The sequence below is a fragment of the Selaginella moellendorffii genome, unplaced genomic scaffold (genome assembly GCF_000143415.4).
Source record: "Selaginella moellendorffii unplaced genomic scaffold, v1.0 SELMOscaffold_20, whole genome shotgun sequence".
Lineage (NCBI taxonomy): Eukaryota > Viridiplantae > Streptophyta > Lycopodiopsida > Selaginellales > Selaginellaceae > Selaginella > Selaginella moellendorffii.
Genome location: NW_003314281.1, coordinates 1,229,937 through 1,245,373, shown reverse-complemented (window position 1 = coordinate 1,245,373; position 15,437 = coordinate 1,229,937). Strand labels below are relative to the sequence as shown.

Below are 15,437 nucleotides of genomic sequence, written 5' to 3'. Positions count from 1 at the left end.
CGATTTTATCCAAGCAGGATTATATCTTTAACTATCTCATCTTGGAACACTGATAAAGCTAGTATCTTCTAGCTCGTCTTCGCCATCGTCTTCGTCCTCACACTCTTCTTCCTCTTCCACCAGCGCCGGCAAATTCAGATCCAAAAACTCCTCCCTCGCAGCTGCGAATTCTTCTCGGCCAACCGTCGCTGCTGCTGGGATCATCGCTGGAATCACCGCTGGAACTGGAACTGGAGGAGCCGGAACTAAAGCTGTTGTTGCTGGAGTAGGGGCCACTGCCGCTGCTGGAAGAGTTGGAACTGGATTTACAACCGCTGCTACTAGAGCTGGAGCTGGCAATAAACTCGATGCTGGAGCTCCGATCGTCGTCGCCACAATCGAAGAAGTTACCGCTAGTACTTGCTGCGATGGTGGCTCCGACGACAGTGGACGATCACTCCCACCCCAGTGGCATCTCTTGTGTCCCCCGAGAGCTTGGCCCGACGTAAAAACCCGGTGACAGATCGAGCACTCGTGGCCTTTGATGCTCATCTTCCTGCTGCTGTAGCCAAACTCGTCCTTGAATCGAAAGCTGCTCGCCAGCGGGAGATGGTGGATGTGGCTGTGGCTGTGGTTGTGGTGGTGGTGGTGGTGATGGTGGTGATGGTGGTGGAAGTCTAGCGGCAAAAGTTGCTCCTCGGACCTCAAGAACTCCTCGTCGGTGATGTCCTCCTCGGCACTTTCCTGCTGGGAGGCTTGGTGGTGAGCTTGGAGTTGATGAGCTTGATGAATTTGGTGATGGAGGATCACTTGCTGCTGCTGCTGGAATGGAAGCTGCTGCTGTTGCTGCGGCTGGATGATTCCATCACTGCCACCGCTCAAGCTCGTCTTTGCAAAGCATCCTTTAACTTTCTTGTGGCTCGCTCGGTGTCCCCCAAGTGCCTGGTGCGACTTGAAGATCCTCTTGCACGTCGAGCACTCGTACTTCATCCTGATCCCATCAAAGTCGTGGTCCAGGAGCTCCGCAGCAGAGCACACCAAGCTGGACTCGTCGATCCCGACCTCTTCCAGGTCCTCCAAATCTTCAATCATCTCGTTGGACGATCCAAAGTTCACCACGCTGCTGTTCCTCACGATGTTCCTCTCATGCACCACCATTGCGTTGTCCGGTGTTGAAGTTACTGCGTTGTTCGTGGCAGTGGAGTCCGCGACTACGTTGTTATTAGTCGTGGAAGTTCCTTCGTCCTCGAGCTCTTCTTCTTCTTCCTCATCGTCTTCTTCCTCCGCGCCTTCTTCGCCATCGTCTTCCTCGTGTTCTTCTCGTTGTTCTGCCTGATGTTCTTCTCGACCACCTTCCACGGCTCCTTCTTCTTCTCCGTCCTCATCTTCGTCCTCAAATCCCAAGCTACTGTTCGACTTTCGTCCTGCGCAGGCGAGCATCACCAAGCACCTTGCCATGTCTCGCTCCTCTTTGATCTCCGCTGGCGGCTGCCTCGGTCTTTTGGACCGTTTCCCAGTGATGATCTTCCCTTTGCTGCTAAAGCCTCCGGAGCTGTTGCAGCTTCCATTGATATACGCCGCCTCGATGCTCTCCGTATCACTCTCGTTATCCGAAGGCACGACTTTGATATAGAGAGCTTCGAGCTCGTCGTCTGGATCATCGTCGAGCAGGAAGGACGACGGTGCTGCTGCTGGCGGCGGTGCTTGCCTCGACTTCTTGCTGGAATTTCTGCGAACGCTTCCTGACTTGGATAGTTTGTAGTCGGAGAGATTGTCAGGCCGCTGGATTCCCCGCCATTCTCGCTCTGGATGGCACCTCATGTGTCCAAACAGCGCCTTCCACGACGAGAACTCCTTGCCACACTCGGTACAAGCTCTTGCTTTGTCCGCAAAGATGGAAGAGTTGGAGTTTGCGTTGTTGACGGTAGCGGCGCTGGAGTTCTTCTTTGGAGTCGCCACTGCTCCTGCTCCGCCGCCGCCAGGAGTTACTGGCGACGAGATTGGATGAAATGACGAGCTCCCAGAAGTTGGAAGGATGTCGAGAGCATACTCCTGGTCTATAAATCTCCGGCTGCGCTTCGGGTTCCTCCGTAGAGCGTAGAGTGAATGCTCCTTCTTTTGCAGCTCCTTGCTGCTGCTGTGATCTTCCACTACCGCGCTCTGTGAAGAGTTTACGACAACTTGCTGCACTTGCACGCTCGTGTTGCTACTGCTGTTGACATTCACCTCTTCGTCCGAGCTCGCTTTCGTCACCACAAGACAATCTTTGTCGCCTCCACCTTCTCCGGACGACTTCACGGTGCTGCTGCTCGTGATCACAACTTCCTCGATCACCTTCACTTGGATGCTACTGTCGTCCTCAACTGATCGAGCCGGCTTGGCTTGAAGAAGCTGAGGAAGAACAGGAGCCGGAGGAGGACGGTTCCCTGGAGGTGACCAATCACTCCCGAGGTCCTCGTCGCAATGCAAGTCTATATCGACGAGCTCGCTAAACTGGCCATTGACCTGAGCTCCCAGCTTGCTCTTATCCTCCTCCTCTTCCTCCTCCACGACCATCTCCACCTCCATATCCGTGTTCTTCTCGTTGGTGGTGGTATCGCTGCTAACGTTGATGCTAGCTGCCTGGCTCCGGGGGGCCTCCACCAAGCTTAGGAAATCCATCATCGACTTGTCCAGCTCCCTTCGTTTCTCAACCGAATTCAGCTGAAACAAATCCCGGAGCTCCCTAGGGCAAGCGCGATGAGCTCTCCGGGAATTGAGCTCAGCTCCCGGCAGCTACAAGCAAGCGAGTAGAGTGAGTGAGTGAGTTCCTCAGCGTACCGGCGAATGCAAGCTCGAGAAGGAGACTTTCCACTCACCTCGATTTCTCCTGAGCTCAAAGCTGGAGCTTCGATTCGGCGAGCTGGATCTTCCAGTGTAGGCTGCTGCTGGTTTCGCAGGACTCTTTTTTTCTCTTTTTCTTTTGCTTTTGGCAGCAGCTAGCTAGCGGTTGCGCCGTTTCTTCGAGGACCAGCATGCGCGCCTCTTCCCCACAGTTCGTTAAAAAAAATGAGAACAGTCGTGGGCCGTTGGATAGATGCCGTATCCAACGGCGTCCCGTGGCAGTGGTCTTTCCCTGTTGATAAGCAAAATCACAAAGGAGCGCTCTAAAGGAGATGACTTACCGGATCCCCGGGAAAGATGAAGCTGGATCGATGGTTTTTGCTGGCTGTGCTAGCTCGGACACAGATTTTCCAGCATCTTCGCTAGAGCATCGTTTGATAGAGTGATCTGCAAGCACTCCTGTCCGTTTGAGCCTTTCTTCCAGCGAACGAGCTGGTGGTCTCGGAACTCCGTGAGGTGAGCTCGGAGTGTCAGCTCGCTGCTCACCAGGAAACGCTCCCTGCATTTGTTGTAGAGCTGGTACTGCGACATTCCTGGTTTCCTAAACGCCATCAGGACGAGAATACTAGACAAAGAGCTCACCTTCGTCCTCCGGGTTTGCGAGCTGGTGGTCGGCTAGAACCTTGAAGACGCTCTGAGCATTCGTTGTCAAGCTTTGTAAAACAAGCAGTGCACTGCGGACGCTCTTGCTGGTCCCGAGGGAAGAAAGCAGTAGCGGAACGTGAGAGGCCTCGGCATCGTAAGCAGCGTAAGTCGGGGTGTGATGCCACCACCAATTGAACTGCGTGTTCGCCATGCGTTTATCCCACACTGGACAAAGAACAAACACAACGTTGCATGAAAACCAAAAGGAGGAAAAGATTTCACTTACATAATGGACCATTGATGCTGTCGATGGAAGAAACTATCCGGAAATGCGAGCACGAAGCTAGCTTGGCAAGCTGCTGCTGCGTAGCGCCATCTCTCAGACCAGGACCATCGATGCTGTGAACGATGATATAAACGATCGAGTCACCCTGATAGCCAGAGAGTAAGGCCACCATGTCTTCCACGCTTGTGGCACTCGTCGTGCCCGAGCTTCCATACAAACTTTGCTTCAAAGTACGCAAAACCTGGCAAAGATTTGCTGCGAAGTCTTGATAAGCTCTGGAAAGAAGCTACCTGTTTGAAGTTAATCGTTGGAAGGAAGCCATTTACCACAACAGCAGCACCATCAGTCAATGCTGTGGATCCAAAATCCTCAAGAAGCTGCCTCTTGGATCCAAATCCATACATCAAAAGTCCAAAACCGCATCTAGGAAAACGAAAGAGTTAGAGAAGAATCTCATCCAGAAACATAACTAGCAACTTCAGCTGAAAGAACCAGTGTGGATAAGATTCTTTGTAGGAGTCGAGAAGGCGTGCTTGCTCCACCTGGTGCTTTGGAACGAGCTGTGCCAAAGCCGCTCGCAATTCCTGGAAAGAAAAGAAGAAAAGAGGAGATTTATCAAGAGAGATCCAGAATGCAGGAGGAAATATCCCGGCTTACTTGCTCATCGACCACACGGACATCAGAGATTGCTTTGGCAGATCTCTTGCTGGAAGAGGATTCTTTTCGCGATGGCGTCCCATTTTCGCCGGCATCCACAGGGGCGGCGCCGGCGGTTTCAAGCACTCGCTCTACTTCGTCACAATGCTGCTCCTTTACCTCCTGCAATCGATCAACCTCTCCAGCCTGCGCAATCGAGAAAACGTTCGATCGCCTTCTTCTCTTGGGCATCTCCTCGATAAACCCTAGAAATTTCCCCTTATTCTAGGGCTAACACTAGTCGGAGATATGGCGATGGCTTCCGGAGGCGCTGGAGCTGCTGGGATCGCCGCTGGAGCAGTGAGCAGTAGCAATGAAGGCGGCAGTGGAGCATTCAAGCTTCTCAAACCCGGACCAAGTCAGTGATTCTTCCTCTCTCCTTCTCTAGGGTTTTTGTACGAGAGCGTGAGCGCGATCCTTTGCTTACGCTCTTTTGCTCTACTGTAGGACCGCGAGAGCTGACCGGTGCTGTGGATTTGATCACGCACTATGGCCTCCGCGAGCACTACGAGACATACACGAAGAAATCCTTCCCAGCGTCAATTGCCGAGTCCAAGTACCTCCGGGACGTGGTCGGAGACATGGAAATTCGCAAAGGCGATGGGATGGAGCTTGGGCAATTGCTCAGACCATCGCCCAGCGACGGTTTCCCGGTGGACATCCGTCCTTTTGATCTGGAGACGCTGAGACGATGTTTCACGTTTCGAGAAAGTGGGCCAATTTCTCTGCCAGAAGTAAGTTTTAGAGTTCTTTCTTTGTGTTCTTGGCTGAATGTGTGGCTCGGCCAGGCCGATCGAGGGCAACCAACGATTGGAAAGACGAAAGATGAGGAGAGAAGGAAGCACAAGAAACACAAGCACAAGGATAAACACAAGCACAAGGACAAAGACAAAGAGAAGGACAAGGAGAAGCGTAAGGAGAAGCACAGGGACAAAGATGCAAAGGGAGAGAATGGCGAAGAAAAAAGGAAGCATAAGAAGAAGGTAACTCTCGGCTAGCTCTTCTCTTCTTTGTGGTATGTAACTACAAAGTGGATGATCTTAGAAGCGACGGCATGAGGGTGAAGAGGAGGAAGGCGATGGTCACAAGCACAAAAAGAAGAAGGTATTCACGGAGAAATCCTTAGTTCTTTGCTCAGCGTATCGATTGATTCTTCTCTCTTTTTTTTCGCAGCACAAGAGCTCTCCAAATCCGGATGCTGTGGCCGCGGTTCCTTCCGCTACTGCAGCGGCTGCTGCCACTGTAAAAGTACGATAGGACGAAATCCCTCCTGGAAGAATTTGCTGCAAGGAGCGAATGTAAACTTATCCGCGAAGGTATGACGAAAATCGTTCTATGGTGTTAACTTACACGCAGTGTTTTTGTTCCAGGGAAGCGATTTTCTGCTAAGAAAGCCTGCCAATTTTGTAAATCTTGATTATTATTCATTTTTTGAGGCAAAAATCTCTCGAATATTATTGAGCTTTGCATGCATCGTGTTTAGCAACAGAAAATAGTAGCAGTGTTATTCTTACTTATGAATCCAATTGATCAAATATAAGCATGTTTGTAATTGATTAATTTTATTGCATTAGATGGTAGAATAAAAAAGAATATACTAAAACGGTTTTAAAAGTTTATAACATGTTTATAAATTATACATACAAAATTAATCTAAATAAATAACAATTGTTAGATGGTAAGATATTTTAGAATATCCAAGCATAATATTTTGCTCAAAAAAGAATAAAAAGAACTCGTCGCCTGAGAGATTCGAACTCTCGCGGGGAAACCCCATGTACTTAGCAGGCACACGCCTTAACCACTCGGCCAAAGCGACAAGCTATGCAAGCTTCTGCAGACTCTTACTATCTGATATATTTTCTTCTGTCTAAATGTTTCTAGGGCTTAAGCACTTCCAGCCAGACCCCGGAATGCGGCCAACGAATCGAGCTTTCGCACCTCCATTCCAGTGCCGCAGGTATGCGCGTCAATCCCGCCATCGCTGGATCGATCATTCTCAGGGCAAAGATGGCGGATGGGCGAGCGATTGCGCACGGCTATGCGGTGAGCACTGGATCCAGGGCTTCCAGGACAGGCACTCGATCCTCAAGAACGCGTCCAGCGCCATGGAGAGCAAGGTCTTGTGGGAGATGGCCTACTGGAGATCGTGCCGGGCGCTGGATTTCTTCGTCCCCAAGAATCGCCCCCTCCATCCCAAGCTGGCCGCGCAGCTGGATCCACTGCGCGAAGCGGTGCTCTCGCAGCGATACGATTGGGGCGGCACCGGCACGCTCTATCTCACTCCAGCGTTCCTCTCCCCGACCAAGCTTCCCGAGCTCCAGGATCGGGTAGTCCAGGAAGTTCTTCTCATGATCTTGGAGCCGGTGTTTGAGGCGCGGTTCTCGCATCGATCCTTCGCGTTTCGGCCCGGAAGAACAGCGATGACAGCGCTCAAGTACATCACGGGCAGCTTCCAAGAGTGTACGTGGTTCATCACCGCCAAGACGTCGATCCTCGAGAGCCTGGAGCTGGAGGTGGCGATGGAGATCTTCTCTCGCGTCGTCCAGGACGAGTTGATCGTCAAGCTCGTCAGGGATGGCCTCTCGGTGGAGACGAGAGACACCATCGTCCCGGAGGAGTACTTCCTCTCCAAGAAGAAGAAGTGGCGAGTGATGGAGCAAGAGATCCATCGCCTGACGAGGGAGAAGAATCGACCATTCTGGCTCAAGTGCTTCCTCGCCATGGGACCGATCGAGGGGAAGAACTCGCCACACTGGGGAAGCTGCAAGATCTTGAGCCCCCTGCTGCTCAACATCGTCCTGGACGAGCTCGATCGATTCGTGGAGCGCGAGATCGAGGAATTCGACGCCGCGCAGGGGCAGGGCCAGGTGATGGAGTACGTTCGCTACGCCGGGCATTTCCTCCTGGGGATTAAAGGCGCCGACGAGGAGATCGTCGCGATGGAGGCCAAGCTCCGCGAGTTTTGCCGTGACAAGCTCAAGCTCGAGCTCTTCCCGGAGATCTTCCACCTCTCGCAAAAGGTCCCATTCCTGGCTCACACGATCCAGGCCAGCGCCGACGCGGCTCTCGAGCATCGAATTCCTCGGAGCCGCGAGAACTCGCGGGAGGTGAGCAAGCAGAAGATCCGGCTGGTGGCCAGCATGAAGCACTGCGTGGAGAGCCTGGCGCGATTGAAGATCCTGGAGCTCCCGGCCGGGCAGAGGATGAAGATCCATCCGTGCTTGCGGCTGCTCAAGGCGCGCCAGGAGGACGCCAACCTCCAGGTCTCGGATCTCCTCCATCTCCTGGCCGGCTTCTATCGCCTGGCGATCAACCGCAAGAAGATCACGGTGTTCCTGACGTTTGTCCTGCGATCGTCCCTGGCGATCATGTACGCTTCCAAGCACCGGCTCCAGAGGAGAGCGCCCGTCTACAAGCTTGGCGGCGATGATCTCAGCTGGAAGATCAAGGGAAAGAAGGGAGTTTTCGAGTATGCCAGGAGGATCAAGCCTCTCCCCGACGAGATCGTGGGGATTCCATTCCGGCATTCGTGCCAAGTGCTGCCACCTTTGTTCTTGCCTGTGACTAAGAAATGGATGCCTTTTCATGAGATTTGTCTTGAGAGATACATCGAAGGGAAGAGGCCTGGAACTTTGGAGAAAGAGACTGAAAGATATAGAGATGCCAGCATAGATTTGCACAAAGGTCTAATCGACCTAATGTTTGAGTTTGATTGCAGGAAGCCATTATCAGAAATACTTCAGAGATGCAATGATACTTAAAACCTTAAGACAGAATTATGATTTACTTGTGTAGTGAGAAGAAAAAGATTATGAATCTTGCAATCTTTGAAATAATCCCAAGAGCTGGAGCTGGAGTTTCTGCTTCTTTCACCTCCAACACAGGAGTTGGATTGGAAGGATGAGCTGATTCATTGTGATTTCTCTCGGGAAACTCATCTAGAATCAAAGCCTCATCCTCATTTTCCATGGCCAAAGAATCACCCGAAATCGAAGTTTCATCTTGTTTTTTCTTGTTTCTTCGCCGATTCTTGTTCTTGTTCTTCTTCTTCTTCGCTTCTTCACCATCTTGTTCAAGAGCCTTTTCACATTCCAAATCCAAGACTTCCCAGCTATTCACCGCGATCTGGACACCCTTTCCCTTGGACTTCTCACTCCCAGAGTTTTGAAATTCCTTGCTAGCTTTCCTCACGGGCTTTTGGAAACCATCCTCGTCATGGAGAGCCAACTCGATATCTCGTTTGATAGCTCGGAGAGGCCTCTCTAATTCATCGTCATCTTCCACCACCTTGGATGCCTTGCCCTTCCTAGAGCTTGATCTTGGAGCATAGCCAGACGTCCCAGTGACCTTCGATTCCAAAACCTTTGATCCCAAAACCTTGGATCCAACATCTAGATGGTTGGACTTGACAATCGTGGGCTGTGCCTTTACCTCAGAGGAGATCTTCTCCCAAATGCTTTGCTGCCTTGTCACAGCAGCATTGCTCATCGTGCTCAACACTGGGAACTCCCCAGCGTCTAAAACCTTGGCTGCCATAGCTCCAATCTTCTATACCCTAAAACAACCTCTTAGAGCTCCAAGCTATATAAGCTAGAAAAAGGATAAAAAAGGTTCTGGGTATAACCTAAAATAGTTTTCCGAGAGATCGTCAATTTAACAGAATCTGTTAAATCCTCGAGAGGTTCAAGTTTTGAGCGGGCATTCCATTGTGGGGATTTGTGGGTTGGATGATTGAATGGTTAGGGTTTCAAGCACAATCAATCCATCTCTGGCTTCCTCTGGATTTCGATGGCTGGAGAGAAATTCTTGTGGCATTTCTTGCTCTTTGCAGAGCTATTTGTGAGTTCTGCTGTGCATCTAGCTTATGGGCTTGTGATATTTGGATCAGCAGTCCTTGCAGATCTATTGAGTGGCCGATCGATCGACTCAGCATTTACTGTGGCATCCGAAGCCGTGAATCCGAGTGTCGCAACTTCAATTGACGGGGGCATTGCCACCACCGACACCCGTGATGGATCGGATGTCACGCCTGTTGTCTTGCTTCACGGGATCTTTGGATTTGGGAAAGGGGTGAGTGTTTGTTTTTTTTTTTTTTATGTTTGCTTTATATTGTCGATTCTGGATTGAATAGAAGCTGGGAACAATTTCATATTGGGCTGGCGCTGAGAAGAAATATGGACGAGTTCTTGTGCCGGATCTCGGCTCCTTGACAAGTATTCACGACCGGTTTTCTTCTTTCCAGCCTTTCCTTTCCTCGAATTTGGCATAGTTTCTCTAAGTTCTTGTTTTCTTATTCTTTTTTGTGAGCAGTGCTTGTGAGCTGTTCTACTTTTTAAAAGGAGGAACTGTTGATTATGGTGCTAGTCATAGCTCCGAGTATGGGCACGCACGATTTGGAAGGACGTTTGAGCAAGGTAGCTTGCGAGCTGTAAGAAAAAGAAGAACTAAAAATCGCAGGGAATTCTGGCAGGGCATTTTCCGGAGTGGGATGAACATCGACCAGTGCATTTTGTTGGCCATTCCTCCGGAGCTCAAGTGGCACGAGTCTTGCAGGAAATGCTTGCAAACAAGGTGCGTATTCGGCTTTTCTTTCGTTTCCTTCCTCTAGAAAAAGTCATATTGCTCCTCTCTACAGGAATTTCCTGGCTACGAAAATGCATCCGCGGACTGGGTGCTTAGCATCACAGCCTTGTCCGGCGCTCTCAATGGAACAACTCGAGTTTACATCGATGGAATCCAGTAAGAACAACGTTGCTCACAAACCATCCTCGTCTAATGCTTGTGTTGCTCCGTAACACCAGACCAGAGGATGGTTGCACCTTAAAACCTCTCTGCCTTTTGCAGCTATTGCGTGTGGGTGCTCTCGTCTACGAGTGGCTGGACATAAGCTACCTTAAGAACTACTATAGTTTTGGTTTTGATCACTACAATCTCCAGTGGCAGAAAGCTGGATTGATCGGTCTGGCTTCGTCCATTGCTGGTTACTCTGGTCCTTTTGCTACCGGAGACTGGATACTGCCAGACTTGAGCCTTCAAGCGGCAGCACGAATTAACCGGAAGCTAAAGACTCATCCCAATACGTACTATATAAGGTTTGCTCGTAGTTTCTGTGTACCTTATACTGATGTTTCTTTGCAGTTATGCAACGCAGAGAACAATGAAAGTCTGTGGCAAAACAATACCGTCGAGTTTACGCGGGATCCATCCTTTGCTCCTTTTGCGAACCTTGGAGATGTGTTTGTGGCGTCATCCCGGCCATCTTTCGCTTCCATTTTCCGGATACAGGTATAAGTTTTTGTAGAAAAGTAATTTTTTTCTGGCTTTCGTTTTCTTACGCGTTTGTTTCCAGAGATGCCGATTGGCAAGACAACGATGGGGCATTGAACACGATATCACAGCTTTATCCGAGATTTCCATTCAGCCATCCAAATTCTTTGTTGGATTCTTTGCAGGGCGATCAACCATTAAAACGAGGTCTCTGGTAAGCTGGCCGTGAAGTTTCTCTTCTTGTCTATGTTTAATTGGATGACTTCTCACAGGTACTACACAGTTTTGGAAGCAGACCACATCTTTTTTATAATCGATCGCGAGCGTGCCGGCGTTCATTTTGACGTTTTGTACGATAGCATTTTTGAGCGCTGCAGGAAGCAGATGGTTAAATCGACAATTCAAGCTGTGAAGGATGCCTCGCAAGCTTTGACAGGTTGACACAATTCTTCATTTTTTCTTGGTGTTTGTATACTAAATCTAAGCGACTAATCATACAAGCACTCGAGTGTACTCGAGATGTGATTTTTGAAGAGCAAGCTTCGTGAGACGCTTGAGGATGGTAAAAAAACGCTACTATGACACAAAGTTTGATTTTTCAGCGAAAAAACACCGATGGTTTCTGATGAAAATGACAAAATTGTACAGGAAAAATGGCGGTCCACAGTTTGGAACTTATCCACATTGAAAGTACTTGAGCCGCAAGTATTTCTTCTCGTTCGTCAGCTTTAAAGGGACGAGCGGCTCAGTTTCTCCTTCTTTTTTTTTTTTTCCTCCCTTTCGTCCTTGCAGGTGAAAGATTGTGGACACCGTCTTTATCAAATCCAAGGCCACAACGTCAACACGTTATTTGATGATATGGAGCTCAAGACAAATGGTTTGGTCTTCTCGCCGCTATCGTGTCGCTGACAGTAGGTTTGCTGGTTGGACGATGGAGCGCAGCGCAGAGAAATGGTTTTTTGGCTCCAGGCGTTACAATGCATATGCCACCACGGCAATAACGAAGAACAGTGAAATTTAATGAAGAAAGAAGCATTGTCAAGGACGTACCAGGCACAAGGGCTGCCGCGTGTTTGTCTTCTCTTGGGAAATTATTGGAATCTTCTCCTGGAAATTCTTTTTTCTTTTTGGAGCTCTCATGACAGAAGATTTTCCCTCCAAAGAATAAATCAAACTTCCATCTAAGAAATCTAGATTAGGGTTTTAGGGTTTTGGCAGGTGAGCAAGCAAAGAGGTGAGAGATTTCTTTCTATTCCAACTAGGGCGCGCTATTCATCTCTCACGATGCGTCTCTCAGCGGCGACAGTGGAATCCGGGGCGAGTTTCGAGAATGCGACACCGGCGTGAAGATTGGCGAGTGGATCTTTGGCCTGATCTCTTCCAGCTGCCGGATTACCTCCTTGATGTCCGGGCGTACCGCCGGCGATGGCGCGCAGCATCCCATGGCCAGCTGAAGGGCTTGGAGGAGGCCGTCCTCCATCGGGCTCCGCAATCCTCGTAGCAGATCGAGATCAAACAGCTCGGCCGTCCTCTCCTCGATCACCGCGGTTTTCACCAATGTGGGTAAGTCCACCACCGTGACGCTATCGTTGTCTCCAGCGGCTAAGTTTCCGGGTTTTTTCCCTGTCAGGAGCTCCAGCAGGATGATCCCGAAGCTGTAGATGTCGGTCTTGGTGTTGGCTTTCTTGATCCTGGTAAGCTCCGGCGCCTTGTAGCCTTGGGTAGCTTGAGCAGTGATCATCTCGTTGCTTGCCGCAGCGTTCATGAGCAAATGGAGGCCAAAGTCGGATAGATGTGGCTCGAAGTTCTCGTCAACCAAGATGTTCTTCGACTTGAGGTTCCCATGCAGCAGGGGAAGGTGCAAGCCTGTGTGGAGATGGCCCAGTCCTCGAGCTGCTCCCAGTGCGATTTTGTGCCGTATTGCCCAAGATGGAGCTGGAGCGTAAGCGGTGGATCCTGATCCAGGCAAAAGGTTAGCATTCTTTTCCTTTAGTTGACGTCCTACTGAGTGTAACCATGCAGGGAAAGCAGAAAGAAAGACTTACTATGTATCAGCTCTTGGAGGTTTCCCTTGGGAATGTAGTCGTAAACGAGCAGCTTTTCGTCTTTTGGTCCGTGGTAATAAGCTCGAAGAGGTACCAGATTTCTATGGCGGATAAGTCCCAGCTCCTTGACAGCGGACACAAACTCGTCCCGGTCCTTGACACTTCCATCGCGGAGCAGCCTGAGAGTTATCATCGGCCCAGCCTGGAGCTTGGCTTTGTACACGGTGCCGTAGCTCGTCTTTCCCAACACTTCACCTGACGCATTAAGTACCTGGTCGGCGTTGAATCGCTCGCCTCCCTCAAATGCAACAAGCTTTCCAGTCGTAGCATCCTCTGCCTCGTCAAGCTCACGGTGAAGTGACGGAGAAGTCGTCAGCTTTGACGCTATTGGAGATCTGTTGCTACTACAAATCCCGATGAGAAGTGATAGCAGCAGAACAGTGGCTACGAGAACTCCAATTATGATACCGGACACTGCCCCAGCGGATAACTTGCTCGACCCCGTGGAAGGTGCCGCCACCAGTGCTGGGGAAGTAGCTGGAGCTGCCGCATTGGATTGAATACTGGTTGCTCCCGGTGCTGCTACTACTCCTCCGAGAAGGATGTTGTTGCTTAAGTCGAGCTCCGTCAAGCTTGGAGCCAGGGACTTGAGGAACTCAGATGGAACCAGGCCGGAAAGATTGTTGCTGTTGAGGCGGAGAGATGTCAAGTTAGAGCACCTGGCTTTTGGATCTGCGGCAACTGGAATGCTTCCGGAGAGCTGGTTGTGATCCAAGTCAAGCTCGGCGAGGACACCACACAGCTTCCAGATTGTCGAAGGAATGCTCCCGTTGAGTCGATTGTTACCAAGGTGAATGAAGGCGAGACTGGAGGCATTGGAGATCTCTTCGGGGATGGGACCGGTTAAATTGTTGCTGCTGAGCTCGAGCTTCCTGAGACCCGAGAGAAGACCGATTTCTGGAGGAATGGTGCCGACTAGAGCCCCTTGAAGCTTGGTGAGAGTGATGCTTTCGACAAGAATGGACGGGTCTTGAGCAAGACTGTCATTGAGTGCTGTGGCTGGAACCGAGCAATTCACCGGCGTTCCATCATTGAGCATCCACTGCACGCCTTGCCAGTTGCATAGAGGATTTTGGAAACTCCAACTTAGCAGCAGCGGCAGAGCCGGATTGGTATCCAAGGCAGGTTTGATTTTCAGCAACGTGGACACATCCTGACTCTGGTTTTGCTGCTGTGCTTGAGCATCTATCAAGAGGATTAGCACCGGCAGCAGGCTGCAACAACACCAGAAACGCCGGTTTTGCTGCTGCCGAAGATTGTAAGCTGCCATCGCTTTGGTGTCTTGGTCCCGTCCCTGGTGAGTTGAGAGCTACTACTACTTCCACTTACAGATGATCATTCATAGCTCATTCATTGATTTCTTGCAGGGGTTTGTTCTCATCAAGGCAGTCACTTGGGGCATGCTGCTCCTGCTACTGCATCCATCACCTCGACAGCAAAGAGCGTGTGTACCAAATATTCGCCGCCTGACACATTTTAAAGGTCTGTGCAATTCAGCATGCTCTATAGACTCTTACTCACAACTCACACGCATATATATATTTTTTTCCCTTCTTCTCGGCTTTGCTCTCCAGGCTATGGCATCGCAGAGCTTGCAGCGCACTCCGGAAACGGGCACGGCAGTGTAGGCGGATTCTTTCGAGTTTAAAAAGAAGCTGCGACCATGCAACAAACGCTCTGAGACACTGGAGCTGGAAACAAGCCAGAAACCGTGCTGCTGCTCGGCTGGGGCCACAAAAAGAACTGCTCTTGGTGAGACTTATGGTTGTCTTTGCAGTCTATTCCTCTTATCTACTTAAGACTTTGCAGGTAGTGAATTCATTCACCTTCACAAGGATTTCAAAGAAATAATGCTCCAACAAGTCTCTCCCTCTACAGGTTCGTGTTTATTTGGTCCACGGTGGCGGCAATCCTGGTCCAAGTTTTAACACATTTTTGTGTGAACAGTGGGCGAAAACTCGGCGGCAGAAAAGTCTGATGAGATTTCTTCACGGAGGAATAAAATAAGGAAAAGGTAGCACTCGATCCCTGCAGAGGAAAAATCCTCGGTGTGGCCAAAAAGAGGGGTCATGCGGCGACGAGAGTGACGAGATCCGAACCAGTCAAGGTGACTGATTGATTTTTGAGGAGCTCGAGATCACCCCACCCATACTCTCAGGTTTGACTTTTCTATGTTTTCTTCGATTCTAGAGAAAGGCTGGATGATCTTCGCCCCCCCTGACACACTCACACGTTCTCCAGGACTAAACAAAGGCTTGATCCAACGCTAAGGAAAGCTGGAGAATCAGGATGGATCTCTGGGGATCTACGATACGCGTAAACAATCTCGGGTCCAGCCATGCTTGAAAGGTGGGGAGAAAAATCTTGTTTTATGGGTACCTCTCTCACGCTCTTGTTTGTATTGTCCCAGAAGAAATAAAGGGGAGTAAAGGCATGAGCTTTTTGCTCGCTCGCTGGCCACTTTCTTTCACAGCGTTGTATTTTAACCTCCTTTGTTGATCTTGACGCTGGAGGCTTTGGTGGGTGCAAGTGGCTTAAAGGCGTTCATGGACAATTCGTTGCGTTGACTCTAGAGGCAGGTCACACCAACTTGTCAATCCACTTTGACTTTAGGGCTTGGCTTTTGTGGAAGA

At 50.1% G+C, this 15,437-nt stretch overlaps 6 protein-coding genes, 2 long non-coding RNA genes and 1 other non-coding gene across 12 annotated transcripts; 5 read left to right on the top strand and 4 right to left on the bottom strand.

The window, feature by feature from the left end:
- Positions 1–3: 3 nt before the first annotated feature.
- On the bottom strand, positions 4–3,089 carry LOC9636774. Its single transcript, XM_002972721.2, has 2 exons — positions 2,838–3,089; positions 4–2,754 (listed from the first exon to the last, which is right to left on the bottom strand). The coding sequence occupies exon 2, from the start codon at positions 2,641–2,643 to the stop codon at positions 37–39; it is 2,607 nt and encodes an 868-aa protein (XP_002972767.1). The 5' UTR covers positions 2,644–2,754; positions 2,838–3,089; the 3' UTR covers positions 4–36.
- Positions 2,679–4,648, bottom strand: LOC9637439 (origin of replication complex subunit 2). Its single transcript, XM_024677918.1, has 8 exons — positions 4,391–4,648; positions 4,211–4,317; positions 4,060–4,156; positions 3,953–4,008; positions 3,734–3,846; positions 3,485–3,672; positions 3,144–3,403; positions 2,679–2,754 (listed from the first exon to the last, which is right to left on the bottom strand). The coding sequence occupies exons 1-8, from the start codon at positions 4,619–4,621 to the stop codon at positions 2,679–2,681; spliced, it is 1,128 nt and encodes a 375-aa protein (XP_024533686.1). The 5' UTR covers positions 4,622–4,648.
- Positions 4,630–5,896, top strand: LOC112347205 (mediator of RNA polymerase II transcription subunit 19a-like). Its single transcript, XM_024677696.1, has 6 exons — positions 4,630–4,787; positions 4,877–5,163; positions 5,218–5,412; positions 5,474–5,533; positions 5,603–5,745; positions 5,800–5,896. The coding sequence occupies exons 1-5, from the start codon at positions 4,679–4,681 to the stop codon at positions 5,684–5,686; spliced, it is 735 nt and encodes a 244-aa protein (XP_024533464.1). The 5' UTR covers positions 4,630–4,678; the 3' UTR covers positions 5,687–5,745; positions 5,800–5,896.
- Positions 5,897–6,166: 270 nt separating this feature from the next.
- TRNAS-GCU lies at positions 6,167–6,248 on the bottom strand. Its single transcript has one exon. It is a non-coding gene; the product is annotated as a tRNA-Ser (tRNA).
- Positions 6,249–6,337: 89 nt separating this feature from the next.
- LOC112347306 (nuclear intron maturase 2, mitochondrial-like) lies at positions 6,338–8,201 on the top strand. Its single transcript, XM_024678024.1, has one exon. It carries the CDS (start codon positions 6,343–6,345, stop codon positions 8,191–8,193), a length of 1,851 nt encoding a protein of 616 aa, XP_024533792.1. The 5' UTR covers positions 6,338–6,342; the 3' UTR covers positions 8,194–8,201.
- An 877-nt stretch (positions 8,202–9,078) lies between these two features.
- Positions 9,079–11,237, top strand: LOC9636773 (lipase). Of its 4 annotated transcripts, none has more exons than XM_024677735.1 (10): positions 9,081–9,271; positions 9,324–9,502; positions 9,564–9,645; positions 9,712–9,846; positions 9,903–10,003; positions 10,068–10,171; positions 10,234–10,524; positions 10,571–10,717; positions 10,782–10,913; positions 10,972–11,237. In XM_024677735.1, exons 1-10 carry the CDS (start codon positions 9,160–9,162, stop codon positions 11,138–11,140), a joined length of 1,452 nt encoding a protein of 483 aa, XP_024533503.1. In that variant the 5' UTR covers positions 9,081–9,159; the 3' UTR covers positions 11,141–11,237. The 4 variants fall into 4 exon arrangements, with proteins under 4 accessions (XP_002972991.1, XP_024533503.1, XP_024533505.1 ...); XM_024677737.1 differs by having other exon boundaries at positions 9,564–9,658; positions 9,743–9,846; XM_002972945.2 differs by having other exon boundaries at positions 9,079–9,502; positions 9,564–9,658; positions 9,743–9,846.
- A 697-nt stretch (positions 11,238–11,934) lies between these two features.
- LOC9637438 (putative kinase-like protein TMKL1) lies at positions 11,935–14,539 on the bottom strand. Its single transcript, XM_002972719.2, has 2 exons — positions 12,745–14,539; positions 11,935–12,655 (listed from the first exon to the last, which is right to left on the bottom strand). The coding sequence occupies exons 1-2, from the start codon at positions 14,072–14,074 to the stop codon at positions 11,979–11,981; spliced, it is 2,007 nt and encodes a 668-aa protein (XP_002972765.1). The 5' UTR covers positions 14,075–14,539; the 3' UTR covers positions 11,935–11,978.
- On the top strand, positions 12,572–12,809 carry LOC112347217. The gene is made up of 2 exons (XR_002992708.1): positions 12,572–12,671; positions 12,722–12,809. It is a non-coding gene; the product is annotated as an uncharacterized LOC112347217 (long non-coding RNA).
- Positions 14,022–15,330, top strand: LOC112347216. The gene is made up of 6 exons (XR_002992707.1): positions 14,022–14,101; positions 14,172–14,556; positions 14,614–14,682; positions 14,752–14,962; positions 15,046–15,153; positions 15,215–15,330. It is a non-coding gene; the product is annotated as an uncharacterized LOC112347216 (long non-coding RNA).
- The last annotated feature ends 107 nt before the right edge of the window (positions 15,331–15,437 follow it).

What these genes read in the sequence shown, in the direction of transcription:
- LOC9637438 (XM_002972719.2), bottom strand. Translation starts at nt 14,074, where the DNA reads ATGGCAGCTTACAATCTTCGGCAGCAGCAAAACCGGCGTTTCTGGTGT. An exon ending in CCTCCAAGAGCTGATACATA is followed by an intron (nt 12,656 to 12,744) that starts GTAAGTCTTTCT and finishes TGCCTGGATCAG; the next exon opens with GATCCACCGCTTACGCTCCA.
- LOC112347306 (XM_024678024.1), top strand. Translation starts at nt 6,343, where the DNA reads ATGCGGCCAACGAATCGAGCTTTCGCACCTCCATTCCAGTGCCGCAGG.
- LOC9637439 (XM_024677918.1), bottom strand. Translation starts at nt 4,621, where the DNA reads ATGCCCAAGAGAAGAAGGCGATCGAACGTTTTCTCGATTGCGCAGGCT. An exon ending in TTTGCGTACTTTGAAGCAAA is followed by an intron (nt 3,847 to 3,952) that starts GTTTGTATGGAA and finishes CATCGTTCACAG; the next exon opens with CATCGATGGTCCTGGTCTGA. An exon ending in TCATCTTTCCCGGGGATCCG is followed by an intron (nt 2,755 to 3,143) that starts GTAAGTCATCTC and finishes GCTTGCTTGTAG; the next exon opens with CTGCCGGGAGCTGAGCTCAA.
- LOC112347205 (XM_024677696.1), top strand. Translation starts at nt 4,679, where the DNA reads ATGGCGATGGCTTCCGGAGGCGCTGGAGCTGCTGGGATCGCCGCTGGA. An exon ending in GGCCAATTTCTCTGCCAGAA is followed by an intron (nt 5,164 to 5,217) that starts GTAAGTTTTAGA and finishes TGGCTCGGCCAG; the next exon opens with GCCGATCGAGGGCAACCAAC. An exon ending in ACAAGCACAAAAAGAAGAAG is followed by an intron (nt 5,534 to 5,602) that starts GTATTCACGGAG and finishes TTTTTTTCGCAG; the next exon opens with CACAAGAGCTCTCCAAATCC.
- LOC9636773 (XM_024677735.1), top strand. Translation starts at nt 9,160, where the DNA reads ATGATTGAATGGTTAGGGTTTCAAGCACAATCAATCCATCTCTGGCTT. An exon ending in TGGAAGGACGTTTGAGCAAG is followed by an intron (nt 9,847 to 9,902) that starts GTAGCTTGCGAG and finishes GAATTCTGGCAG; the next exon opens with GGCATTTTCCGGAGTGGGAT. An exon ending in CTTCCATTTTCCGGATACAG is followed by an intron (nt 10,718 to 10,781) that starts GTATAAGTTTTT and finishes GTTTGTTTCCAG; the next exon opens with AGATGCCGATTGGCAAGACA.
- LOC9636774 (XM_002972721.2), bottom strand. Translation starts at nt 2,643, where the DNA reads ATGATGGATTTCCTAAGCTTGGTGGAGGCCCCCCGGAGCCAGGCAGCT.